Source organism: Drosophila miranda, chromosome 2 (genome assembly GCF_003369915.1).
Source record: "Drosophila miranda strain MSH22 chromosome 2, D.miranda_PacBio2.1, whole genome shotgun sequence".
Classification (NCBI taxonomy): Eukaryota; Metazoa; Arthropoda; class Insecta; order Diptera; family Drosophilidae; genus Drosophila; species Drosophila miranda.
Genome location: NC_046675.1, coordinates 621,376 through 649,258, shown reverse-complemented (window position 1 = coordinate 649,258; position 27,883 = coordinate 621,376). Strand labels below are relative to the sequence as shown.

Below are 27,883 nucleotides of genomic sequence, written 5' to 3'. Positions count from 1 at the left end.
CTCTGCTGCTTCTCTCTGCTCTATCTCCCCCTCCACTCACTCCGGGCTGCCGTGTCGCCGTGTCGTGCTTAAAAACAATCGTCGATTGACGTTTGTGTTTTTTACTTCGCCAGCTACTGTCGGAATCGGTTGAATCGCAACGGATCGGATCGGAACGGGATCAGATCGAAAACAAATTCGAAGCGCGAGTCCCTCCCCCCTCATACTTATACTCGACTGGTGCAAAAAATATAAAAGTCAATAATAACGCAAGAAGCATTCGAGAATAACTGTAAATATTGAAAATAGTAAACGGAACGGGAGAAATGCAAAGTTAATTAAAGGAAATTTCGAGAGAGAGAGTTTCGATCAAAGGTAAAGATCCGCTAGGAAATTTCAACTGGCGAAAAAGTTAATAAATTACATAAAATATAAAGAGCTAAGGCGTTCCAATTTTGTATTTTGTGCTGTGAATATCGTGGAATAAAAAAAATTCAATTCTAAAACCAAAAAACAAAAATTAAACAAATTGCCATAGAGAGAAAAAAAAAAAAAAATGACAAAAATAAACTTTATTATGCGTGGAATGACACAAACACACACACACACAAACACACTCGTGCAGATAATATATAGCTTAAAGTATATATAATTCCTATTTTAATCAGCCTGCTATTATGTGTGTGTCTGTGTGTGTGTGTGTGTGTGTGTGTGGAGGAGATTATCAAAATCAGCAACGATCTGCTATGCTCTGATCTCTGGTCCGTCCATGTCCAGATCCAGATCCGCGTTCAGGTTCATATTGGAAATGTGTATGCAAACGTTTGTTACCCTCGGTCTAAAAGCCGCTTCAAAACGATCTTAATGCGCGTTTTAAAATTTAATCCAACGAAAGTGGGGAGAAAGGAAGAAGAGTCAAAAGTTTTACACAACACTCGATCCTAACCTGCAATTGCGATTGCATTCTGCGTGCATTCGCTGCTGCTGCTGCTGCTGCTGCCACTGCCGCAGCCGCTGCTCTGCTCTGCCGTTGTCCAAAAATGCTCTCTCCGCCTGGTAGGCCTCACTCTGCCCCTCTCTCAATCACTCTCTCCGCTCCACGGACCAGGCAGCTCTGTGTGTTTTGTTCTTTCTTCTTCGTTTCTTGTTCTTTTACGGGGCAGCAGCCGCATTGCATTTGCAAATTTGCATTACATAAAATTGCTGAGCGAGCGCTGGCATTTGTTTATGCCATAATATAGAAATTAATTAAAGGTAAAGTGTGCGTTTAATTGCGAGTGCAACTCAAATGTGGAAAGGTCTGTCTGGCCCCCCATTTCCCCAGTGTCCAGTGTTTGTTCCGTGTCAGTGTTTGTTGTGCATCCCCCTCCCCGCTCGCCCGGGGGGCCAACCAATTGATTACACAACTCCCCGAGTAAACATATTCTCCCCAATTTCTGTCGGTTTTATGCTCTTTTGATCTGCTTAATTCAGGGTCCATTGTGCCTGCCAGCCCCCTCCCTCCCCTACTGCTATCCACTATACGCTACTGGCTTTTTTCGTTCATTCAATTTGCTACACACACAGGGACAGCGACACACACACCAGACTCTTCTGACAGAGCGCAATTACTGCTATTTTACGCTGCGTTGGTCCATGCGTCGGAAGAGGGGAGGGGTGGTGGGAGCAGCGGAACCACTACAGGCGTGTACACGTTATTTCTCTGCAATTGAAATCAGCGGAAGAGGAGAAAAAAGAACACACAGCCTCTCCTCTGCTTATGTCTCTCTGTCTCTGTCTCTGACTGTTTGTTGTCGTTTGCTTGCTTGTTTTGTTCCTCGCTCTCTCTCTGTCTTTATAGGCGCTGATTCTGTATCTCTGTCGCTGCTCTGCTCTGTTATGCTCCTCTCTGTTCTTTTTGCCTCTGCCTTCGACGCAATTTGTTACACAATAAGAAATTGTTGCTTTAATTTACATAGCCCCCTTTCTCCTGCATCCCGCACCCCCTTGAGACTGCACTCCTCTCATTTCAAAGATCTATTTGCATGGCCGATGCATTACTAATGTGCTCTTAAATGTTTTACTGTCATTCCACTCCTCCTCTCTCCCATTCGCTTGTACTTAAACTTCGTTTAGTTGCGCTCTTCGCACACGGTAATTAATTTGTGCATTTGCTCACACACACACAGAGAGAGAGTTTGTGAGAGAGAGGGAGAGCTGTGCTGGGCTGTTTCCAAGCCAAAAGCGCGAGCAGGAAGGCGCACACATCAGGCGATCGAACAGCGCTGCTGCTGCCGCTGCTGCTGCTGCCGCTGCTGCTGACGCTGACTCCGCACTTCAGCTTTGACGCGGCTCAGGGCGAATCGCGACTGGGGGGCCCACAGTTCAAAAGCTCTGGGGATCGATAGTGCGATAGTCCCGTTATCACTTATCAGCCTCTGGTGGGTGCACTTCTCGAACACTTCATTCCCACTCCACTGCCCGACCCACTCTGCCCCCCACTCCGCTCGAGTGGATGCCTAATTACGATGACGTGATGTAAGCCTTTTCGGAGCAGCCCTGGAACGGAACGGTGTCTGGTTCTAACTGGTTGCAGCAGGCACAAGCCGCAGTCGGCCAACAATTGGCGATCCCGTCCCCCGCCACAACAAAAGAAGATGAAGCAATTATCTAGATGTATCTGCTATTGTGTTCTGCATCTGTGTGTATGTGTATCTGTGTGTTCTGTGTCAGGTGGGTGTGTCTAGATCCATCGATTCTGCCCCCGCCCACCACTCTTTCCGGGTTGCGCAACAACTCCCGGAATGACATTGGGAACCCACTAAAGTGGGCTGGGCTATCTATCTATCTAGATTGAAAAACCCTCACTTCACTTCACTTCAATGTCGCACATGATTTCGCACCTCCGCGAAGAATCCCGCCCCCAGGGTGCCCCTGAATTGTGGCTCTGGTACTCTGGACTTCTGGTATTTCACCAGAGAGACGAGCCCCCAAAAAAAAACGTCGACTCCGACTGCCGTCTGGGGCCGGGGCTTTGTGTCTCAAATCTCAAATTATAAATAATATTCCATTGTTTTGTTGTTTTGTCGCTGGTGATATTCCGCCTCATCATGTCCAGCACTTGAGGCCGCCGACGCACAAATATAGATCGATCGAGTGTTTTCCGTAAAGTTCAGTCGTCAGTCGTTCAGTCGTACAGCCGCTCAGCTGTGAATATCGTGTGATGATGATGTGGTGGTGCTGGCCGGCGCCTTTATCACGATCAGTACCGGCTGTCGGGTCGGGGCATTCCACGGGGATTTCACGGGGGCCACACGGTGGCTTCACGCGTCTAACGTTTGATACTCACCCGCTCCATGCATGCACACCTCACGACCATTAGCCCAGAGGTTGGGGCAGGGGCAGAGGCAGCTGCCTGAGTCGGCCGATCGTGAAGGCGAGCGCACTATCTTATCAAAGACAGGCAACAAAAAACATTTGCAAAACAATCAAATTTGGCCGAGAGACGCCGAGAAGAGTGCCCGTGTTGCTGTGCTCTATCCTCTCTCCCTCTCTCTTTAGAGATTACTGACATTCGGAGGGGCAGGCGCCTTATCAATGTGGGTGGGGTGGAATGGGGGATTGCTCAGCCTTCAGCTCTTGTGCCTTGTGAGACATCGGACACACCCACCTTCCGTGCGAGCAGTGCCTTTCCGATCGCTATCTATCACGGCTGCCCGGCGAGTGATCCCCGAACGCGTCGCTTCTGATTCCGAGTGTCTGGATAAGTGATAAGAGGTGAACGCTGGATGCGTGGAATCCATGCTCTCGATCGATTGGATGGCGGTGTGGGGGTGACCCCGAAGTCGGGTGCATTGGCGGGGCTTATCGGCAGAGGAAAATTTTCCAATGCTCCAGCGGTTGTGAAATGTAGTAATGGGAAGCCAGGCAGACCAGGCCAGACCAGACCCCGCCCGCCGTGTCCATCGTTAACTAGTTAATCAGTTGACTTAAGGAGGTGCAGGGGAGACCTTAGTTAGGCAACACATCCGACCCTCCAGGGTGCGGTGGGGGTGGGGGTGGCTCAATTCGGCTCGTTGAAGGGGGCGGGAGGGAGACCTAGTGTTAATTTCTAAGTCTGCTAATTGCTAATTACTAACCAGAGAACGAGTGCGAGGCAGCTGCCACACAGTAGCAGCTGCTGCCACACGCGACTGTGATTGTGTGATTCTGTGTGTGCTCTGTGTGCTCACTGCACAGATACTTTGTTGGAAGATACCTTGTGAAGCACATACATTTCCGAGATACGAAAGTATCTGCCCCGACTGTATCGCGCGCTTTTCTCTGTGCCTGTGGGTGTAACAAACGAGTGCAAACGCGGAAAGAAAACCAAATGAACAAAAAGAACGCAAAGAACCGACATATCGCATACCCTATAAGTATATAAATCATTTCGAAACGCGCTTCGATTCGTCATTCTTGCAGTAATCTTGAGAACAAACATGAGATTTACTCACTCGCTCAGCAAACGGCGGCAAGTGAACAAAAGGAACAACAACAACAACACCAACAAGCATCATCTGACATCGATAAAAACAACAAAAACAACACAACAGAAACAACAACAACAATAGCAGCAGAGGAAGAAACATCAAACTGCGAAACAGCTAAGAAAATCGAAGCTCCAATAGAGCTTGAGGAGAAGCCCCAATCGACTCCGATACCGATTTCGATTGTGAGCGAGGAATCGGCGACGGAAATCAACAACAATCCAGAGCCAGATCCAGAGCCAGAGCTGTTGGCTGCAAAGAAAACTTCAATTCCAACAGAAATTTCTGCTGCTGCTGCTGCAACCAACCCACCAACACCAACACCAACAACAACTGAAACAGCAACACCACTCACCAACCAACTACAACAACAACTGCAGGCAGAAGAACTCCACATCAAGCGAGAGAACCACTCGCCGGGTCCCCGCACCATCACAGCACAGCTGATCAGCAACAACAACAACAACAACAACTGCGGCGGCAGCCTGCGGATCGAGGAGAAGCGCCCCAAGTCGGTGACTGCTTCGGTGTTCCGGCCCAGTCCGGCGCCACCTCTAACCCCATCAGCCATATCCATATCCCCAGCAGCAGGAGGAGGGGCAGGGTTCAAGAAAACAGCAGAGCCCACTCTGCCGCCGACAACAACTGCAACGGCAGCGATTCTCTCGTCGAGCAATCAGCAGCAGCCACAGCAGCAGAACCTGCAAGCGACTCAAGATATGAGTAAGGGATTCCTATCATTCGCTGACGATGGACGAGGCTTAACAAGTGAGTATCCCAGCGACACACCCGTCACAAGTTAAACCACTCTGCTAATCCACTTTTTAAATGTATTTAGAACGAACTCAATTCGGTTGGGGATCATCCGGCTGATACGCTGATAAGCTGATAGCAAGATAAGCGGAAGGGTAGAAAGCATTGCATGAAGTACGAGTACACATCCATCAAATGCATCAGGTGCAGTGCTGCGTTCAAGGCTAAAGAGTCAACGTATCGCCGCTCACCAACACTCATCGACGTTCACCAACACTTGCACGCTCACACATTCCACAACAACAAGAACAACAACAACAGCTCATTCATATGTATTGCCTGCGACTCTGCCTCTATCGTTTGGATTGTTGTTTATAGATTCTATGCATAAATGCGGGACGGGGCAACGAGGGGCAGAACTTTTGCAGTGACGCGCGCTATTTGATGTGATTTGACGCATTGTCGTAACCCCTTAAGGCAGCGTCGATTGGTTGATTGGTCAGTCATTCAGTCACTCAGTCACTCAGTCCCTCCGTCGCTCTGGCGATCAGTCCGTCGGTTTGCTGGTTTTTCTTCTTATCTGCCAGTGCCTGACTCTGGCCGCAATTTGCGCAAATAAAACTATTTACTTGTAAAGACAACAACACAGCACATTCCCATTCCCTCGCTTTCCACCCCGCCACGCCCCCCAAGAACTGCATTTAGTAAACAATGTTCAGTGGTTGCCTCGCCTCACTTCGCCTCGCCTCGCCTGATAAGTGCATAATATAAATGTATATAAAGCCATATAAACGAGTAGTATATATTGGGTTCCACTCCTCACTCAACCGAATGCCGGTTGCCAGTGCATTTTCCGGCTCTAAGCGGCGGCTCTTATGTCATGCTAGCCGGCACATTACGCATACGCAGCGTATTCGAATAGAATAACAATTCAGATGCAATCGGCCCGATATGCATATGCATCAGCTTCCCATTATATGTGATACATTTAAAGATCACCAATCGACACAAGAGTATCCGCTGGGGACCCTTATTTTGTGTCTATCGATGGAGTAAAGTAAGCAGTAGATCCCGCTGAGATGCAAGCAGTCGATCAGACTCTGAATAGTATTGAGCAGCTGGGAAGCAGTGTAGGAATCTAGGAAGAGGCTGGTAGGCAGTACAAGCAGTACTAAGAGTGCAAATAAAGCAGTTTCTAAGCAGTAACATGCATCCCAAGATCCTCCTCTGCTGCTTTTTCCCAATGAATCTCTCGATGTAACCCCCCGATGAATGGAAATAATTTATCTTATAGGACCCATCCGTCAGATCTCACGCTGTGGAAAAATACTCTGCTGCTCCGCTCTGCTCTGTCCGATTGTGTGTGTGGCAGCATCCGAAAGGCCATTGGAAAATTTTAGATATTCTTTTTTAGTGGCGAGAGAATTTGTGTGTGGTTTATTTTTTGTGTTCTTTTCTTTTCTGTTTTCTGTTTTGCTTTTTTTTATTTTTCAATTTTTTTGTATTTTTTTTGGGGCTCCCACTTGCACGCTTCTGTCGCCTGGTGACAAGAGCCCGAAATATGAATATTAACTTGAGCCAATTAATATGTTAAGCGATGCGCGGCAGTCGTCGGCCGCAGCGGGAGTGAAAGAATGGAGAAAGAGCCACAGAGAGAGGAACGTTTTGGCGCGTGTGCCAAGGTCCGGCCATGGATCAAGCGGATCTGTCTCGCATGTGTCCCGCTCCCCTTCCAGCACCGCTCTCCTGCGTCGTTTGCCACTTGGCCACATAGCTCTCTGCTGCCCAAATTTTGGGTATTTTTTGAAATTGCTCCTCTTCTGAAAGGAGGGGGACCTGCCTCTGCCTCTGCCCCTAATCGCTTTCGCTTTCTGTTGACATTTTGCGCTGCCTGCCGCAGATACTACCGATACAGATACAGATACGGATACCTTTCGCCCCCCCTCCGCCATTGGCTTTATTTATTTTCGTTTCGTGGAACGTAAATAAACAGGGAAACGCCGCACCGCCGCAACTTTGGCTTTATTTTTGTCTCGTCTGCAGCTTCGGATTCGGGAATCAGGAAGGGGGTTCTGGAATGGTTCTAGAACTATGGGCAGGTTGCTTTCCCTCAAACTTGAGATATTCCACTCGTCTAATCAGCGTTTGATTGCGATTGCAGTCCAGAAGATACTCTCGAAGGCAGCAGGGCACTGCAGTCCGGTGCACAGATACTCCTCCTTCTACGGCCCAGAATCTAGATCCATGGGCAAACAATCAACAACAGAAGCTTCACTGTAATTGCTTTATGCTGTTATCCGATCCGCAAGCAAATATTTGTAACGATAACAGAAGCAGCAAAAAAAAACAGGAACACGTAAAGCACATTGCTGCCCATAAATATAGACCAATAATATACCATTTATGGGGCCGACAGCCATTATGTTCCAACGGATCGATGGGGCATGACGTGTAAACGCACTCCTATCGTGATTAGCACGAGTCCAACACGACTGTCCATGCACAGAGGCAGAGGGACAGACTCTTCTCCTTCCCTAATCACATTAACGGGATGGGATGGGATGATAATACCCCGCCTGTACGGCCCGTACGGGCTGTCCGGCCCGGTGCGGCAGTTCAAGTTCATCGCCGCTTCACTCGCTCCATCGCTGATTGTCTGAGAGTCGTCTGTGTGGCTCTGCTGTGTAATCGTTCAATATTTTTGGGCTCTTACATACGGAAAACAAAACAGAAAAAAGCATCGCCAAGGCATCGCCCTGTGGCCCCGTTTTGTCTCTGGCTTTGGTCGCTTCTTAAGTGCCAGTGTCCGGCAGTCATTTTCGATGCTGTCTCTGTCTCAGTCTTTGTTTTTTCTGATTCTGATTTGGAACTACGTCACGTCACGGCACGACACGAGAATGAAGGAATGGAGAAGCGGAGGAGCAGGAGCTGCTGGCTCTTCAATTGCAAAGATGATGACATAAATTTATTTAAATTGAGGCTGTTTTTCGCTTGGGTTCTCTCTTTCCATCATCTGAAGATTTCCCTCCCAAGTCACGGGTCCGTCTGTGCTGTATTTATCTGTATCTGTATCTGTATCTGTGCCTGTGTCTCGTGTGTTAATGCGGCAACCTGTTCCCTCCCCAAAAAACTTTCGAATATATGTACACGCGCCACACGATATTCAAGTGCACAGCCCCACCGAATGTGGCTCAAGTGCAGAGATGCCTTTCACATGCGATTCGATTCGATTGGGCGATTGAATCACTCACTGGGTGATGGCCACAGTCGCCGTTGCAGTCACGGCTCAGCCTCCAGCCTCCAGCCTTCGGCCTGTTCTCATCTCTTTACGAGTCGTCGTTGTAGGCCCATTTAGCCATTTAGTTAGCCGCTAAATGCGGCCTTGCACATTTCATGAACTGCACTCGATTCTGAGGGATCGGCAGGGGGCAGGGGCAGTCTAAGGAGGGCATGGAGGTGGGGGGGATTTGCATTATCATACGCCATAATTTCTGTTGTTTTTTCCGCAAAAGCCTCGGCGACAGCGGCGATGCCAGCGTTTGAATAGCACTCAAGTGCCATAATTACAAGTCACAAATACACTGCCGGGTGCCGGGTGCCGGGTACTGCCCCAAGGGCAGGTGCAGGGGGAGACCACCTTTAGGCGTGCATTGTTAATTAATTTGTTTGTGTCGAATGCAGCGACCGCAAGAGCAAGTGCCAGTCGCAGGTTCCAGGTGCCAGTCCCAGGTCCCGTCCCGTCCCAGTCCCAGTCCCAGTCCCAGTCCCAGAATGAGTGTTCCACCACCCCATCCCATCCCTAAAAAGCCCTACAGATAATCGGATCTTTATTGCTACCATATGTATATATATATATATGTACAGTACTCGCCTGGAGAGTTGTGTGTGGGCAGAAAACAGATAGCTGGCTAATCCACTCTGGGAGAGAGCACGATAGGCCTCTGCTTATATGGCTGCTGCTGTCAGAGGGATTTATGGCACTCCATCGAAGTAAGCCCCCCTGCAATGCACTCACATTCCTGTCCATAGACTCACGAATACACTCACGAATGCATTTGAAATTCTACTTGGCCTGCGGTCTGTCATTGCAACTTAATAGTCACCGAGGCGGTTGAGACCAGTTTTATTAGCATATATGCCATATAATACTATATGTATGTTTGATAGAGGGGACGGGGATCGGGGAGCGGGGAGCGGGGATCGGGTCAGATGCTCGTGACGCGAGAGCCGCATCCCAAGCGAATGAATCTGAGTCCCTGGGGTCGGAGGGCAGCGCAGGGGTGGCTTTCTGGCAGATGATAAGCGCCGTGCACCTTAGACAATCGCATCGGATTGGTGCCCTCACGAGAGTTATTTAATTCAGGAAAAATCACTAAGAATAATAGGATGCAGCCTCCCTCCTCGGAGATTCTCCGATTTGTTTTCTATTTTCTGTTTGCTTTGTCCGCACTTTTTCCGTGTGCGTCAAAGGGGTTTGCTGCTGCTGATAGCGCGCTGCCCCAAAATGCTGATTAATGAGTCCTCCCCGTCCCTGCTCCCTGCTACCTCCCTCTGTGGCAGGGGCGGAAGAGTTATGAGAGCCATAAAAATCATGGCTCGATTTCGATTCGATGGGGCAGTGGGTAGTGGGTAGTGGGCAGTGCCAGTGGCAACCATCGACTAGGCGACTAATTCACGGAGGAAACGCGTTCAATTAGATTCAATTGAGACGAGCTGTCAATTAGAGCAGTGCTCTGGCTCTAGCACTGGCTCGGGCACTAGCTCTGGCACAAGCTCTGGCGATAAATGAATTTTCGGCAATGGCCAAGGGTTCCATTAATTAACAGCCACAAAATGTATGCGTAGATGACAAACCAACACCGAAACCGAAACCGAATTGAGAGAGTTCTAGCATCGAAGAAGCAGGAGAAAACCAGGAGAAACCGATACTAACCAAATCTCTGTCTCTGTCTCTATCGCTGTTTCAGTGCTCAAGGAGGAACCCGACGATCTGTCCCACCATTTGGCCTCGACCGCCTGCATCCAGCTGGACGAGATGACGCCGTTCAGCGACATGCTGGTGGGCCTCATGAGCTCCTGCCTGCTGCCGGACGAAATCAACTCCTTGGACTCGACCACCTGCTCGACGACGGCCAGCGTGGCGCCCCACTACCAGAGGAGTAGCGGCCACAGCCACAGCGGCAGCGGCAGCCAAAGCAGCAGCTACGCCAGCAGTCCCCTCAGCCCGCTCACGCCCACAGAAGTGGCGACCACAGCAGCAGGGGCCTCCAACGGGAGCACTCCCAGCCACCAGAGCAACAGCCAGCATCAGCACCAGCACCAGCATCACGACAACAGCAACAGCAGCAGCAGCAACATCGATCCGCTGTTCAACTACCGCGAGGAGTCGAACGACACGAGCTGCTCCCAGCACCTCCACTCGCCCAGCATCACATCGAAGGTTGGTGTACATCCTACCCTTTAAGGAGGGTCCAGAGGATTTCCAATGGCAAATGCTAACGCTTTTCTCCTCTCCGTTTTGCAGAGTCCCGAGGACAGCAGCCTGCCATCGCTGTGCAGCCCCAGTTCGCTGACCCAGGAGGATGACTTCTCGTTCGTGGACTTCGGGATGCGCGCCCCCTACATCCCGATGGGCGATGACATGCCCCTGCTCACGGAGACGGACCTCATGTGGTGTCCGCCCGAGGACCTGCACGGATCCATGCCCAAGGAGATCGATGCCATTCAGCAGTTGCAGCTGCTCCAACAGCAGCAGCACCACCACCAGCAGCAGCAGGCATACAGCCAGTACAACCAGCAACAGCAGCAGCAGCAGCAACAGCAACAACAGCAGCAGCAGCAGCAGCAGCATTTCTCCAACTCATTGTGCTCGTCGCCCGCATCGACAGTGTCCTCCCTGTCGCCATCGCCAGTGCAGCAGCATCAGCACCAGCAGCAGCAGCAACACCACCAGCAGCAGCAGGCCGGCGGAGTCTTCACCACCGACTCGAGCGAGCTGGCAGCCCTGCTTTGTGGCACGGGCAACGGAACGCTCTCCATCCTGGGAGGGAGTGGCGGACCTATCGCGGAGGAGTGCGCCGAGCGTCTCCAGCAGCATCAGCAGCAGGAGGCCACCAGCGACTTTCGCAGCTTCCAGCAACTGCAGCAGGAGTTGCAGTTGCAGGAGGAACAGCAGCAACAGGAGCAGCAGCAGCAGCAGGAGGAGCAGCAACGCCAGCAGCAGCAGCAGCTGCTCAGCCTCAGCACCTCAGAGTGCAAGAAGGAGAAGTACGAGGTGCCGATGGCCCCCAGCCTGAGTCATTCCATTGAGGATGCATTTGAGAATGACTACAGCAAGGATTGTAAGTATCAAGGGAAAGGATGCAGGCGGAAGATCACCATCATCAGTCCATGCTTGGGGATAGATAGATACAATCGATGGGATAGCTTTGGGGAGGGATCCTCCTGGTTTGGAGAGGCCTAATTTGATGGCATTGCCTGGCTAAAAATATCCCACAGAAAACAGAAAAAACTTTATGCTTGCTTTATTTTTTATGACATGCTGCCAACGCACACACACACGCACACGCACACCCATACCCACACCCGAAACACGCCACACACGCACTTCAACGCCTACATGTAAAAATAGAGGAGGAAAATATTCAGAAATATTGTTGCGTGTCGCGGAAGATGTCACTGCGGCCGGCCAGAGGGGGAGCTGCGGGAGAGCTAATTGATGGGGGCCCAAGTTTTTCGATTCCATTCCATTCGATACCCTCGTTCTTGGGTTCTCCTTCGAGGCAGCCACGACGTGGCTCTTCTGAAGGGAGCGAAAGTGCTTTGTAAACGATTTTGCGTAATTTTCACACATTGCTCTCTTACCTTTGACACATGTCAAAGGCAGTGGGCAGGGAGGAGGGGTCTCCATCCTGGGCTGTGCCCGTGATTGATGCCTGCCTGCCACTGTCGGAGGCAGCCGCATGGCCCTGTCAGATGTATTGACTGCAAGTGCCTCCAAATGTGACAGGCAGGTGGGGCTGTGGCAGCGGCAGCGGCAGCGGCAGATGCCTTTTAGGCCTCTATGATATTTCCACCTTCGGCTAATCTCTGCCTGATTTATGCCACTCGCACACACAGAGAAAACTATATCTATTCTATTCGAGTAGATACGTGGCCACACGGAGAAAGATACGGAGACAAAGGCCGCAGCACAGATACAAAGATATATGTACACTTGTATCTGCAGATTCAGATTCAGATTCAGAAGATTCTCTCGATTATTTATGTGCGAAATGCTCTGTTCTGTTCTGGCCTGCCTCTTCTGCTGGCAGGCAAAATATTATTGTTTTAAATTAGCATCAATGTCATGGGCAAAGGAACTAATTTTGTCTCCGATTCTCCGACGACCACCAGGAGGGGGCATCGGCAACAGGGGCAGGGATTAGGCAGCATGTTTCAACATCCCACAAGAATGTACCACCCAACGCCACCATCTCCGCTTCCATTTCCCCTGCCATCTCCATGGCCATTCCTATTGAGAATATAATTTTGCTAACGAATGTCTGACCGACTCTTTTAGCCTCCAATCTGGACTGCTGGGACCTGCTGCAGATCAACATGGCAGAGGCTGCCGTCAGTCCGGCTGCCTCGCCCTCCCCCTGCAAGGCGACGACCATCCAGCTGCTGCAGCACCAACAGCAGCAGCAGCAGCAGCAGCAGAACGTCATCCTGAATGCCGTTCCATTGATAACCATTCAGAACAACAAGAGCATGCTGCAACAGCAACAGCAGCAGCAGGAGCAGCTGCAGGAGCTGATGCTGACCACCAAGCAGCAGGCACCCACCGCCACCATGAAGCTGCTGAACGGAGCGAGCATTGCGCCAGTGACCACGAAGGCCACCATTCGACTGGTGGAGAGCAAGCCGCAGCAGACAACGACGCAGCAGCAGCAGCGCCTCGGAAAGCCAGCCATGCAGCAGATCCTCGTGCCGCAGCAGCAGCAGCAGCACGGAAGCAAGCGTCACCTGAACAGCCAGACGAGCCAGGGGAACCCGGTGGAATCGAAGCGCCTGAAGAGCGGCACCATCTGCCTGGATGTGCAGTCGCCGCAGCTGCTGCAGCAGCTGATCGGCAAGGACTCGGCCCAGCAGCAGACGCTGGCTGGCAAGCGGGCGGCCGGCGACCGCTGGCAGCAGACCGCGGAGGGCAAGCAGCAGCAGAAGCTCCAGCAGCAGCAGCAGTCGAACTCGGTGCTGAAGAACCTACTCGTCAGCGGACGTGACGTAAGTGCCGGCTACTGCATTGTGCCCATGCGGCCCAAGAAGCAGCTGGCCAAGGTCTAGGCTCTAGACTCCAGACTCTAGAGGTTCTAGTGTCGCGAGACCAGAGACCGGAGACCTTCACCCGCCTCTCAATTAGCTAATGGAAGCAATGGCAACGCCAAGGCTATGATTAAACCAAGGAGCTGCTAAGTTACTCGTAAACCACACGGACAAGCCCATTTCTACAATTTGTCTTTGTAAATGGATCGATTTTATATAAAACTAAAACAAACCTCTCAAAGAGTGGGGGGCGTTCTATTCGTGTAGTCCTTAGACCTAGGAAGTAGTCGATAGTCGATAGCCGATAGATGATAGCCGTAGATGTGTAAGAGCTGCAGTGGCAGTGGCAGCTGCAGCTGCAGCGTGGACTTTAAAATTATAAATTTGTAGACTATTTAAAATAGTGCGCACGCTGATGCGGCTGCGAATGCAGCTGCAGATGCAGATGCGAAGCGGATGACGAGGATGTATCGCGTGTATCTTTAATCTTTAAGTTTTAGCTTGGCGCGCGATTTGTTGATTTCATTTTAAGTTGAGAGCCGTAAGCCGTAAGCCATAGCGCCATAAGCATGTTGTTATACCTTCTCTGTTCTGTTGAGCATAAACACTACTACTCTGTTGTACATAAAATAAAACGTAAAACCGTAGGCATAGGCAAGGCGATTGATAGATCGATCCACCGCGAGTGCATCACAGATCACGGCGGATCGACAGATCGTCAGATCGCAAATCGCAGACTCCGGACGTGGGTTGACGCATGACGGAGAACGAAGGACGGAGGACGGAGGACGGATGACGGATGAGTAAAACAATTGCAATAAAATTGTAAACTATTAAAATTCAAATATGGCAACTTTAAGTTTTTTACTGTGATAGCATTTGCTTTTGTTGTTTGAGTTTCTAATTATCGATTCTTGTTTATTGATTCTGGATCGTCATCCCCCTGTATTGTAGCCTTTGACCTTATGATTTCTGTTGACTTATTCAAATTGTTCGAGGAATCCTGAATTTGTTAGATATATAAGCAGTTGGACTGAGGGAAAAGAGAGGTACGAGAAAAGGAGGATGGAGACAGGTCACAGAAAGACAGAGACAGAGATAGAGATAGGGACAGGACAGCGTTTGATTCGAACTCATTTTTGGCCTTTTTCGTTGTTTGTTTGTTTCTTTCTTTGTTTGAAAGAACGAGAATACTGTAAACGAAAACTGTGTAAATTGTCAAGATTTGTGAAACGCAAAGAGTAACAAAATTGAACCCTGAAATTCGAGCGCTGAACGTACAAAAAACCAAGAGAGAGAGGAAGAAGGTGGGAAATCCCTAACTAAGAAACTAAGACAAAAGAAAATGATAAGAAAAGAAAACACAACACAACACACTTCACCTTAAGCTAGAAGACATCAATTCTGTGCACTAATTCTCTAGTGAAGAGTCAGACACACACACTCACAAATACACCTATATAAACATCCATATATGATATATATATACATACGTTTTAGCAACTATTAGCAATTAAAAGAACAATCCTCGTGTTGGGCAGATCCCTCAACGGCATATACATATATATAGATACGAATACCTCTAGACATACGATATATACTATAGTGAAAATAATAGAGCGTATTTAGAACAAACCTCGGGTCGCCACTGAAGCTTTAACTTTCGGCCTCCGGCTCCGGGCTCCGGCTCCGGCTACGGCTGGGACTCCGACACGGACACCGCCTGCGCGGAGCAGAAGCCCTTGATTCGTTTGTAATTTAGTTTTTAGACCTTTTGTTTTTGTTTCTATTATTTGTAGCCTTTTAATACACACACACGCATAAACGAAGGAGTGATTTTTCAAAAAACCAAAAAACCAGAAAACGTTCTACGTTTATGTATTACTGTAATTGTTTTGATTTTCCTTCCTTTAAATATTTTCAAAAATCTTTTATTGATTTTCTGCACTGGGCCACGTACTGACCTACATACATCATTCCACTCTGTCGAGTGGAGGGTTCAGAGGTCGGGGTCCCTGTTACACAACGAATTTGTGTTCCCATTGTGTCGCCAGGCCCCCTACCCTCCGTCTCCCTCTCCCTCCCTGGCTTACCAGCTTAATTAACTTTGCCCCTGGCCCTGCAGTCCATTGCGTGTCTGACGCACATTTTTCCCCTCCAGCTGGATAGAGCACCCTCTAGAGCCGGCACCCGAAAACGAATCCCGAAATCATAAATATCCAGATGGCAAATAGTGTACAATCGTACGATTGTCCCTCCCCTGCCCTTCCTGCCATCCCTGCCAGAATTTAAAATGGCAGAGCGGAAGGCAGCGGCCTCCTACACTATTGACACTACTTTAGTCGGGCCATTGATTCCTGGGATTGCCTGGGATTCCATGCCCGGCAGCACATTAGCATTCCAGCGCGTGTCGCATTCCCGCTTGATTTTCCCTTCCGTATCCGTATTGATTTTGCACCTCTCTTAGGCCCACTCCCCACGTCCTAGCTCCCACTCCCACTCTCATCTGTGTCTATCCTCTGGGTGTTTTATTTTCCTTTTTTTGAGCACACAGCTGACACAGCTCTGGCTCTCCGCTCACTCGCACTCTCCATCGCTCTCGCTTTCACTTTGACTTTCACTTTCCGCTTGGGCCGAAGGAGAGAGCAACCGCCAACGCTCTTTGCCTCTGCCTCTGCCTCTGCCTCAGTCGCTCTTTCTGTTTTGCGGCACGTGTCTCTTATGTATTCGGGCACCCGGGCTGGGCGGCTCCGCTGCTCCGTTGGTTTTATGGGCTACACGAGCTTCCCAGCCCAGTCAGTGGCGGTGGCAGTGGCAGTGGCAGCGGCAGCGGCAAAGGCACACGGCACAGGCTCGCACTTGTGCGTCATGGCTTCGGTGGTGCCTACTGGTATGGCCTGCACTAATGAATCGTCCGCTTCCCCTAATTGGCTGCGGCACTTGCAACATGCTGTCGGGGACCGGGAACGGGACCGAGACCGAGACCGGGACCGGGACCGGGCCAATTTGCATTATCCTGTGACACATGTGTGTGCTTGGACAAATATTTTCTGCCTACTTGGGGGCGCTCTATGCATTATTTACATTAATTCTCTTCTTTTTTCTTCTTAGTTTTTTTGTTGATGTATGTTTTGTTTGCGCGGCTCCAGAGCAGAGTGGAGTGGAGTGGAGGCTTCAAGGAGAAGGCTTCTCTGGTCAGAATAGAACAATTCATAGGAGAAATTGCCAGACAGACAGACAGATCGGAACCGAACCGAAACTACCTCGCGGGCACCCACCCGCAGTACTGTAAACCGAAACTACCTCCGGAACGGAACGAAACGAAACGGAACGGAATGGAACAGCCCTCAAAGAACTCTCAACGAAACACAATGAAGCCAAGCGTGTTCTCTCGCAATCAGCTCAGAAATTATAGCAAATTATACTGTTAGCAGGAACCCCCGAGACGAGACGAGACGAGACGAGACGAGATGATACGAGACTAAGATTAGAACATTTAGACAAATTGAAAAGCAATCCTCGAGTCCTGTACGTAGCACTAGGAGCATCAGAAGAAGAAGCAACTAACTAGACAAATACCGTACACATACCATATAGGTACATACATATATACAGACAATTAGCATGTACTACGATATATTCCTCTCGATAATCATTTAGTCAGAGCTAAACCCAGATCCAGGCGGATTTGAGAGTATTTGAATAATTATTATAGCCCGAAAAGACTGTGAGCCGAAAACTCTCAAAAATTATATACAAACCTCGAAACTTAAACATAGATCTAAGCAGGAAGCCCTGGGAGATGTAAATAGGGATAGGGATGTAACACCAGAGAACCGACAGTAAGCTAGAGAACTCTCAAAATTAATCGATGTGGCTTTAACTAAACTAAAAACTAATCTGCCTAATATTAGATATGGGATAGGATATCGAGACGATAGTATTACGATCCCCAGAGCAAGTCAAATTTGAATCGACTAACGATAACAATAACATTAACGACTTCATATGTTTAGACGATCACGACGATCCCCAGTCCCACATTTAGTTGAAATTTTTTGGCGTTACGTATGGCACAGAGAAGGAAATGAAGGAAGGCATGGGAAAGGAATAGGAAAGAGAGTACGAGTGGGAGTGGGAATGGGAATGGGAATGAGAATGGAGAGCAGAACAGCAATGAAAGCAGTGGATAGATAGCTTTATCGAGACGGAGTGCAAAGAGATCGAACAGAAAGTACATACAATACCACAAATATACCACAAATACCTCAGTACATGTATAAGTACGATCGTGCAGACCGCGGCCCCCGAGCGCGCTCGAGCGGTGCGGCACTCACATACTACCTCGTGTACACATACATATACATGCATACGTGCATCCTCCGGTTTAAAGGAGGCCAATGCCAGCGCATCGACAAAGACATTATACATTTAACTAAAATATACATACACATACATACCTCTAATCCCCCTATACACCTATACCCCCCTATACCCCTATAGCCCTATACCTACTCCGACATTTGATAGTTCAATATTGTACACCTCTTAGTGAATGTTGTGCGACCCTTTGATAACGATTACAAATACGATTACGATAACGATTACCAGTACGATTACCAGTGCCCCACACATACATCCCCAATGGGGATGCGAAGGGTGGGGCCGAATCGTTTTTTACTACCTCCAAATCTTGTTGTATGTGTCTCGCATTTATAGCAAAGGATTAGCTAAACTAGAGCCCAAGTATGACTAAAAAAAACCAAAAACTAACCTAATTACATCTTAAAAGCTAAACCAAACCTAGAGCAAGTAAAGTAAAAGTAAAACTAAAACTAAAATTAAACTAAACTAAATGTTGTGTCATTTTTATAGCCTAAAACAAAACAAAGCCGAAACCTGCATACCTCGGAAAATGCTTCAGAGTCAAGTAAAGTAAAGTAAAGTAAAGTAACGCAAAGTACATTTTAGTGAAATTTTTGTGAGAGAACAAATCAAGTCTACTGCCACGCCCCAAGTCCCCACTCACCCACCCCCAAATCAGATTTACTGTGCCACAGCTTTATTAGCTGGGCCGTAATTTTTGGCTAGCAAATGAAGACAGACAGACAGACAGGCGAGGAGAGGAGCAGCAACTCATACACCGATACACCCATGACATATCCCTTCCCTGAAGCGAGCTCTCGACGATTCAGTCCACTCATCATAACTTAAGTAAATGTCAAAGTCTAGCTGAAGGACTGCTCTGATGGAGAGCCAGAGCCAGGTCGGAGGTGACAAGCACTTTGTGGCCCCGGCCCCCCGTTGCAATTGATTTGGCGGCTGGATGATTTTGATTAATGCCCTTCCTGGCTCCTTTCTAGCATGTATATCCAGCTAACATATATGGATTTCCCAGTCAATTTGAAGTTCATACAGGGCCTCTACCTCTACCTCCACCTCGACCTCTCGTTTGGCTTCCTGATTAATTGTGCAGGCATTATGCAAAATTATAATATGATTGCTCGCGAATGGGCGTATCAACAGGTGGCAGGCACACAGGCACCGCTTTAGCTCTATCTTGGAGCCTTGACTCGTCTCGCCGGGGCGGGGGCGGGGGCTGGGAACACTCATTTGTCAAAGAGCATAAACAAATGAAGAGTCATTTTCATGGGGCATTACTTGTATTTGCCATGCCAACAAATCAGTTGGACCTTTCGCCTCTGCAGGCCAGTTAATTTGCAACAATTATTTGTGCCCCGTCAGCAGTAAGCAGCTTACAGGTCACAGGTCACATGCCACATGCCACATGCCACATGCCGCACAATGCCAAGCAAGAGACACCGAGAATACCTCCTCACAGACCTCGCAACCTGAGAGACCCCTGCCCCTATCCTCCCTCCACCCACAAGAAGTTAGCGCAAATTGAAGCATAGAGCGGAGTAGACAGCGGAACTAGCCTTGAATTAGACTCGAATCGTAAGGCTAAGCGCCGCAGAGTATGCAATATTATACATACATATACACCTATACAATATACATATACATATACAGATATACAAGATGTCAAGCAACTTACACATATACATGCGTATATATATGATATGTAACACGATACGATACTGAATATGGAATATGGAATACGGAATATGATATCTGGATTATAAAGTATTTTAATAAACTTTTAATAAATATTTTAGTAAATCCAATAAAACAATAAAGCAAAAACCCCCCCAGCGAAAACCTCCTCCTCGGAAAACCTGCGAATCCTGCCTCCCAATCGTATTCGGCAGATGAAAACCCAGGACAGAGGCGGGCAACAGCACAGAGAAAACCCCAATCGAAGGGGGGAAATTGTGTGTTTTTCTTGCACCTACATTTTGGGGCAGCGGGCGGGGGGTGGGGAAGGAGTAGTCTGTTTACAACTTTTCTTTTGCCGCTTTTCGATTTATGTGCATATATATATTTGGCCTGCCCTGCCCTCCAGCATAGCATATTTGTATTGACAGGCGGGACCAGGACATGCCATGCCAGCCAGGGAATTGATTAATCTCTATTGTGTGTTCTATTTGCCTGACTGGGAGACTGGGAGACTGGGGGACTGAGAGACTGACTGGCAATTTATTGAAATCTTTTGATTGGAATAAATGATGCTGTCCGCTAATCAAGTCAGCAAAACTGGTCCTGCCTTGGTCCTGGCAGGCTGTACTTGGCTTCGAATTCATTACTGCCTTCCGCCGCCTGGCCTGCCCCGCCAGAGGAGCACTTAAGTATGCCAAGCACACGGATAACTTTCTCTCTTATCTCCGTGTGGGCTCGTCCTGGGACTTGGGTTGGGGTTTCACTTTCAGGCAGAATTTAAATCTTTCGCCTCGTTTGCCTGTAAACAAATGACAAATTTTCGTCACACATGAACGCTGTGACGAAATTAAATTCTACGCAATCCACCACCAAGAAAGCAGACACACGCAAGCACAGTCCTTGTCAAGGGGAAATATGCCTGACGACAATTGCATTACGTATACGCCACATTGTCTCCCTGCCACTGCCGCTGCCACTGGCGCGTGAGTTATTCAACTTTATTGCTTATTGATTTCGAGAAGGCAATCAGGTGGGTTCCAGTTTTCAATTTCAATTTCTCCTCGTTATGCCATGATTCGGGCAGGACTCAGTAAAATGCAAACATCTATGGCAGCATCTAGGGGGGGGGGCCTGGGCAATCCTTTCCTGCACGCAACGCGCACAAGCAGCCGAATCGAGAGCCCGGGGCGACGAAGCCAATTTCTATTGAACTGCGGCGCCTTCCCAGGAGTCTGCCGGCCAAATTACGCAACAAGAGGGGCAAGAGTTTAAACTGCTGCCCAGGCTCAGGCCCAGGCCCAGACCCATTCTGGCAGTCAGCCAAGTGAGACTGTACTCCACCCACGCGCAGGAGGCCTTTAAGGACATTTGCTGCCTACTTCTGTGCTGTGTGCTGTACGCTATCAAATGGGCCCCTTTATTGTGCGGTGACAGCAGATTTTTGTGCAGAAACTTGGCAGAAGTGGAAGCAAAGTTTGCCTTTAATTACTTTTGTTTTTCTATTGGACTTTCGTGCTCTGCCATAGGCGTGGCTACCCCCAAAAAGCGCGTTTCAGCGTCGATGAAATGCGATGCGAGCCCGTGCCATACAAAACAAAAAAATCCAATTAGATGGCTTTAAACGGCGCTGCACAGCTCAGCAGAACGCAGGCGAAAGTGGAAATCCGCCATAAAGTTGACGCTCGAAAAGGCGAAAAGGAGAAGGCTCCTCCTAGCGGCTTTCGGCTTTCGCCTGCCAATTATTGTAATGCCATCGGGATGGCAGGACCCACCCGGAAACCTTTGCCGCGGACAATTTGTCTAGGATTCTGTCCGGTTTCCTTCCAATAGTTTCGTTTTGCGTGGCAGCAAATGCCTTTAATAATTTATTAGAGAATATTAGGCCAATGCCCATGAATGAGTGAAAGCCGGCTCGTGCGCGGCACACAATATATATCAAACAATAAACCTATTATTCCCCGGCCGTCGATGCCCTCGGGAAGGCACTGCGCGTGCCATCAGAATTTTTCACCATTTTGTTGCGCATACGCCCCGACGCCCCGCGACAGCGTAAGATGTTTATGGGCGGTCTCGTCTCCTATCGCTGTGTGCGGCAGCTGTTAATGTGTCGTCCTCGATGATATGCCTGGAGGAGCAACGTTTGGGATTCCACTGAAATGACTTTCACTTGCAGCTGGGGGCTGGGGGCTGCTGACTGCTGGCTTTGTTCTCTTACGCGTCTTGTTTGCCCATCGATCAACTTACAGCACTTTCGCTTTTCGTCCGTAATTGCCGTCGGACTGCAGCAATTAGCGCTCCGCTCGCTGCAATCGGAGACAAACAAAACCCCATTAAAGCATCGCCGAACAGGGGTTCAATAGACTGCACTTGAACCCACTTTGCACCACACGAGTAGTGGAGTGGAGTGGAGTGCCGGCAGGGCAATTTTTGGCAACTTTATCTTCGTCATCGGCCGGTTGTCATTACTGAGAATTGCTGGCGGCAGCTTGGCAGCCATCGAAACTGATATATTCCCCACTTCCTGTCAGTCTGTCTGGTGGGAATAGACAGCGACTCGTACTCATACTCGGACTCGGACTCGTACTCGGACTCTGACTCGGGATGTGGGAGGAGTTCTTTGTGTCAATCTGAAATCCACAGCATAATAAAGCTCCGCTGCTGGATTCTACTCGAATTTCAGCCAGCAGCAGACCCGTACCGTTCCGGCTGTGGGCCATCATTAAAATATGATTTATTGCGGCCACCCTTCGACTGGTTCCTTGGGCTGTGGCTTTGTGGGTGGCTGGGGGGCCTTCTCGCTTGACTTTTACTGGCAGAGCCTGCGGCTTGCTGTTGCTCGCTCTCGGGAGGCCCCACTGGGAATTAGGCTTGTCTGAGTAAATGTCTTCTGACTTTAAACATTTCCCTGGCCTGGCCTGGCCTGGACTGGCTTTGGCTTAGCCCACTTTTTACGCTAGATTTTACAATTTTCGTTGCCTGACAAGGTATTAGAATTTGCCTCCAGGTATCGTAGAGTTAATCGCTGCCATTTGCATAGAAATGAAAATGGGAATGGGAATGGGAATGGTACCATACTCCAGGGAGTCACGAGTGATCCAGGGTGTAATTAAGCTGCAAATTGGTTAATTTCAATTAATTTACGTTCAGATTGCGGTCCTTAAGATTTAATTGTAATTGTAATTGAAACTCCTCGCTTATAATTAATGACGATAAGTTAATAATAAGTCAGTACGTAAAGAAAATCGATCCAATTATTCAAAACAAATTGTAGCAGGGAAATAAATTGTACCTTTTTCGCATTTACAGAGCCCTGGGCGTGTGCTTCCAGCTATTGAGTGTCGTTCCCCACGAAAACCCCTTACTAATTGAATTTTTATTTTGTGCTCTTCTCTACCACCCCCTGAAAACAGGTTAACGAGCCCGAAGACGTCTCCGAACCGATGATTATAGACGACAATTGCCTGGATCAGGATCAGACCGGACCGAAATCGCCTCCGCTTGGCGGCTACGGCAAGTACGGATTGCCCCTGCACTGTCACACCTCCACGTCGGCCGTGCTCCGTAACTATCACCACAATCCGCTGATCAGCGGCACCAACTTCCAGCTGTCGCCGGTCTTCAGCGGCTCTGACGCGGGCGGAGGCGATGGCGATGCCGGGTCAGTAGTCTCTTTGGACGACTCCGTGCCGCCGGGCCTGACGGCCTGCGACACAGATGCCTCCAGCGACAGCGGCATCGACGAGAACAGCCTCGTCGACGGATCATCGGTGTCGCCACGCAAACGGGTGCTCATCACGAACAGCGACAGGGCCACTGGGCTGGAGGAGTCTGCGCCTCCGCCTCTCGATGTAATCCCACAGCAGCAACATGTGGGCGAGGAGGAGCCCGAAGGATGCCACAACGGTAGCAGCGCTCCCAGCAGGAAGGCCTCGATATCGTTTTTGGACAACAGCAATCCCCTGCTGCACACCCCGGCCATGATGGACCTCTGCAACGACGACTACATCATGAGCGAGGGTGGCTTCGAGTTTAGCGAGAGTCAATTGGAGCAGGTGCTCGGCTGGTCGGAGATCGTTTAGGGTGTTGGAGGCGTCGGAAGTGGAAGGGAGACGCACAGTTTATCATGCACTGCATTTTCGTGTGCCTGCGGAAAGAAAGAGGAAACAAAATCGTTGAAATTACAGTGAAAATCGAAGAGGAAAGGTAAACCAAAAGATGATGTTTTAGCCTTGCGTGAAGGTAGAAATTATAGCCAACTTCCCCGACCCTTCACCCCAGATCCTAGACCACTCAATCCCTACCAATCCCTACCACTCTGAAACACACAAGAAAACAAGAAAACCCACAACCCACCCGTGAACAGACCACTAGCTAACCGAAACACAAACAGGAAGGGTTTAGTTAACCATATTTGAATAGTTTTGTAGCCATGTTAACTGCCTAGAACGAGAGAATATACATGTATGTACTTTAGTCTTAATGTTTTTCTATATGCAACCAGTTTACACAAGTAAATAGAGGAAAGAAGCAAATTTCAAAAAATATAAAACGAACAAGAAAATTTCTTGGCAAAAAATGTTCATAGCTTTTGCTGCTCGAAGGCTCGAAGAGGTTTTTGGTGATGGTTGTAGTTGTTTTTATGACTTTCAAGCTCAAAAGCTGTGACGAAAAAAAAGTTTTTAAATACGTTTTACAAAAGAATAAACAACAAAAAAACAATACATGTAATTAGCAATGTAAGTCAGCAATTTCAATGTTTTCAAATGGTACAAGACAAATTTGTAGCTGTTATATTTAAACTATATTAATTTCTTTGTTCTTAACTCCAGACTATATTCTGTGCATTTGTATCAATTAAATCTTTTTGTCGACTAATTTCAATCATTTTTCTATTTTGTTTTCCCGTTCGTCCCGGTTCTTTATGTAAATTAGTTTTAGTTCTGTTTAAGGCGCCGGATCCACAAAAAAAATTTATTTAGTTAAGAGTTTCAAGTCTTTCGACGCTGTCACTATTTTTCAAATTATTCATTCTGATATTGTATTGGCAAATAAATATAGAATTCATTTCGATGAAAGTTGCATGCAGAAAATCTGTACGCCATTTTATTTATACTGGGCAAAACGTTAAGAACCGTTGCGGCATCAATAAACATTGCTATTGTTATTGTTACGGATTACATTTCCGTCGTTCCCCTCCCGGCCGTGATCGATGGTCTGCGTGTGGTAGCCGTAGGATCGATGTTGACTGTTTCTCCAAAATATCGTTTTTATACCTAGGCGCTTATCGTCGACATTCGGTTGGCTTCTTCGGTTGGATCTTCGGCAGTAGGAGCCAGTGGCAGCCTCCAGCAGCAACAGTTCCCAGCCGTATGCCATCAGTGGAGCGCTCAGCATGCTCAGCATGCAGTCGCCAGTTTCGCCGAAGGCTACCAGCTGCATGCCCAAGGTGTGGCAGTGAAGAAGCATAAGCGCCTGATAGATGACATGATCGTGCGAGATCTGCGCCCGAACATTCACTTTCCGGGACAGCGATGATTTCTGGCACACCACGGTGAGGAAATTCAAATTCAAACCGCGGACTTATCGTTAAAACATACCGTCTGACCATCAGAAATATACCAAAATATACCGTCTGAAATCTAGTTATCTGCATATATTTTAAAACTGGTTCAAATACCAAATACATTGAACTAGTTCTTTGATATCTGACAAAAGCTCTTCTACCCAGAATGCGAAATCTACCAGCTCGCATTGTGACCGTGGAAATATACCGTAAGGATACCGAAATATTAATTAAATATACTGACAATCGGTTTTTGGAGCGGTGTTTTGTCTTTTCGGTGTTTTTTTCAAACAGGTTATATTTGGCGCGCACAATGATGGCCGAACTGCATTCTTCGAAGCGGTTTTTGGCTCTCTTCGTTCTCTAAGACATATTCACCATAGGTTGATGATTGGAACTGCATTTCTCAACTATTGAAAAGGTGAACCCACCGGGAAATGTTGCAGATTCGGAAGGTTGTTCGGCAAAAAGGCCCCGGATGGTATACCATTCAGGTTGAGCTGGAGACCATTCGCTGTTATAATTGGCATTCATAATAATATTATAATTAATTTTTTCATTGGGTACATTTTTTCACAGGTTAAATATCGCACCGGTGGAATATTAATAGCTAGACAGAACCTAGTTTGTTGCTTGCATTGCTCACTGTACCACACTGTAACACATATACTATGTACATATGTGGCAGCAACCTATGCAGACGTTCTCTCGCCTCATTCTTTCTTTCTTTCTTTAGGGGCTCATTTAGAGGCGGTCCTGGTGCGTCCTTTTGCATTCAGGTCAGGCATTTTTTAAACGGTGATCTTTGCCGCCAATAAGTATTTTGTAGTATTTAGTGTCTGGTATATTTTGAAGACATCTCTATGTATGTAGATGAATGTGTTGCCACCATGTAGCACAATGAATGGCACAGTGGCGCCACGCATCATTTGGTAAATTTTCGAAAAGTTGCGCGGCATGTTTTAGCTACGCGTAGCGTTTGCTCAGAACCTCCGCAAGTTTTGCTAATTTTTAAATATTATACATATTCGTTTCTTTAAACTTTTTGGGGACTTCCAGTTTCGTTCCAATTCAAGTCTATGGAAAAACGGTTTTTCTGGATTATCAAAGTGAAGCTCAACCCGCCTATCCAATCTAGGATAAGGAATGAATATTGAATAGGCATAAGAGTGTTTATTCGTGTTTATATGTACATATATAAAATACTTATTAAAAGTAACTTAAATGTAGAGCAATACTTAGTTTAATCCCTGTGGTCCGTTAAATTAACTAAAACTGTCGTTCCCAATCATTAGCACCATATGTGCGAATATCTCCATATCTCAGGGCGGCGTTCTGTATTGCCAATTCCTCATTGGCAAAGCTTCTATTGGCCATTTACTTTTGAAGTACCTTTACCCAGAATGTGACGGACGTGAATGCTTACTCCACGGAGCTGAAAGCTTTTAATACTAAAATAATATATAGGTGGGTACATAAGTATATAGTTGTTAATTGTAATTACATAATTTAATTTTGCATTACTTTAACTATTTGGATAGTACTTAGATTTGCTGAGAAAAGCTCGAAAGTGTGAAAATATTTGGCTGATAATCATCCGTATGATATCCCGTGGCAGATACTAGAGCTGAAAGGCAAGCCGTTGTGGTCCTGCTGGCCAGCTGCTGAGGTACGCAGAACATACGTGTAAGTTTTCTAAACACGCAAAGGCAATTAAAATTTTTAAGCGACATACGAACCCCCACGAATTGCACGCAGTTACCAAGGAGCCTGGACATCCCACAAAAAAGATTGACCATAGCAGCCGAGTGCGGGAAAACAGGAAAGGCAGCCAGGTCAGGTTTTTTCTCGCCGAAACCTGTGTACTCTTGCGCCTTCAAAGGTGTTGAATTCAGTCAATTAATTTCCAATATGCTATAGTTTTGATTTGTTTTTATTCAGATTTGGCTTTCTGAATCTTTTAAAACTAATAGCCAATATATAGCAACCAGGAATGCAACTGAAAATTAAAAAAAAGGAAAACAAATATGCATTGTAGCAGCTTATCGAGAAGAGCGCTAGTTAATGGATAGCTGTATCTTTATGCTACAAAACTAAAAGGAAAATCAATGTACCCCCTTTTCTATTGTGTCTAAGTTGTACAACATATCGTATGCTTAATGCATAATAATGAAGGAGCAACAACTGCCGCGGCACGTAGCTTGCAGTCGCTTGATGCTGTGGCTGTGGCTGTGCTGTTGTTATTGTATTTTGTTTGGTGAGGCTGTCACTAGGACATGCCACAATTGTTGGCCTTTAATAGCGTCGCTGTTGCTTGCCGGTGCCACCGGTTGGTCGATTCGTTTTGGCTGCAGCAAGATTTTGGTGGTTTCGCCAAATTAGATTACACAAGCCACTTTTAATGAAAAAATTAATTAATTAGATTTCCGGTTCATTGAACTATGCGCTCCTCCAATACTTCAATACTTAATACCTACGGCTTTATTGTGGAAAATCAATTAAGTAAAATTAGCTGCTGACTTCTTTCTCGACTCTCTGGTCATTTGCTTGCAGAGTTCATTTTCCTGAGAGCATAAGCTAGGGAAAAAAAATTGTTTTACCAGAGAGATAAGTCTCCTAGAGTGAGCATGCGATGGTATTCATAATCTGCATTCAGAATCTGATTCAATTAAGCAATGTTAGTGGCATTTGTACAAGCCATGTATAGCTGCGGTCA

The 27,883-nt window shown here is 47.7% G+C and overlaps 1 protein-coding gene across 2 annotated transcripts in view; it reads left to right on the top strand.

Annotated features, from left to right (window-relative positions):
* LOC108154915 (protein similar) overlaps nucleotides 1-24,694 on the top strand; it is a 64,315-nt gene extending 39,621 nt beyond the window's left edge. For both annotated transcript variants that reach the window (XM_017285374.2, XM_033389413.1), the window contains exons 8-12: nucleotides 4,423-5,255; nucleotides 10,208-10,680; nucleotides 10,765-11,581; nucleotides 12,802-13,505; nucleotides 23,015-24,694. In XM_017285374.2, the coding sequence (XP_017140863.1) occupies nucleotides 4,423-5,255; nucleotides 10,208-10,680; nucleotides 10,765-11,581; nucleotides 12,802-13,505; nucleotides 23,015-23,683 (3,496 nt within the window). In that variant the 3' untranslated portion in view covers nucleotides 23,684-24,694. The remainder of the gene's footprint in view (nucleotides 1-4,422; nucleotides 5,256-10,207; nucleotides 10,681-10,764; nucleotides 11,582-12,801; nucleotides 13,506-23,014) is intronic.
* The last annotated feature ends 3,189 nt before the right edge of the window (nucleotides 24,695-27,883 follow it).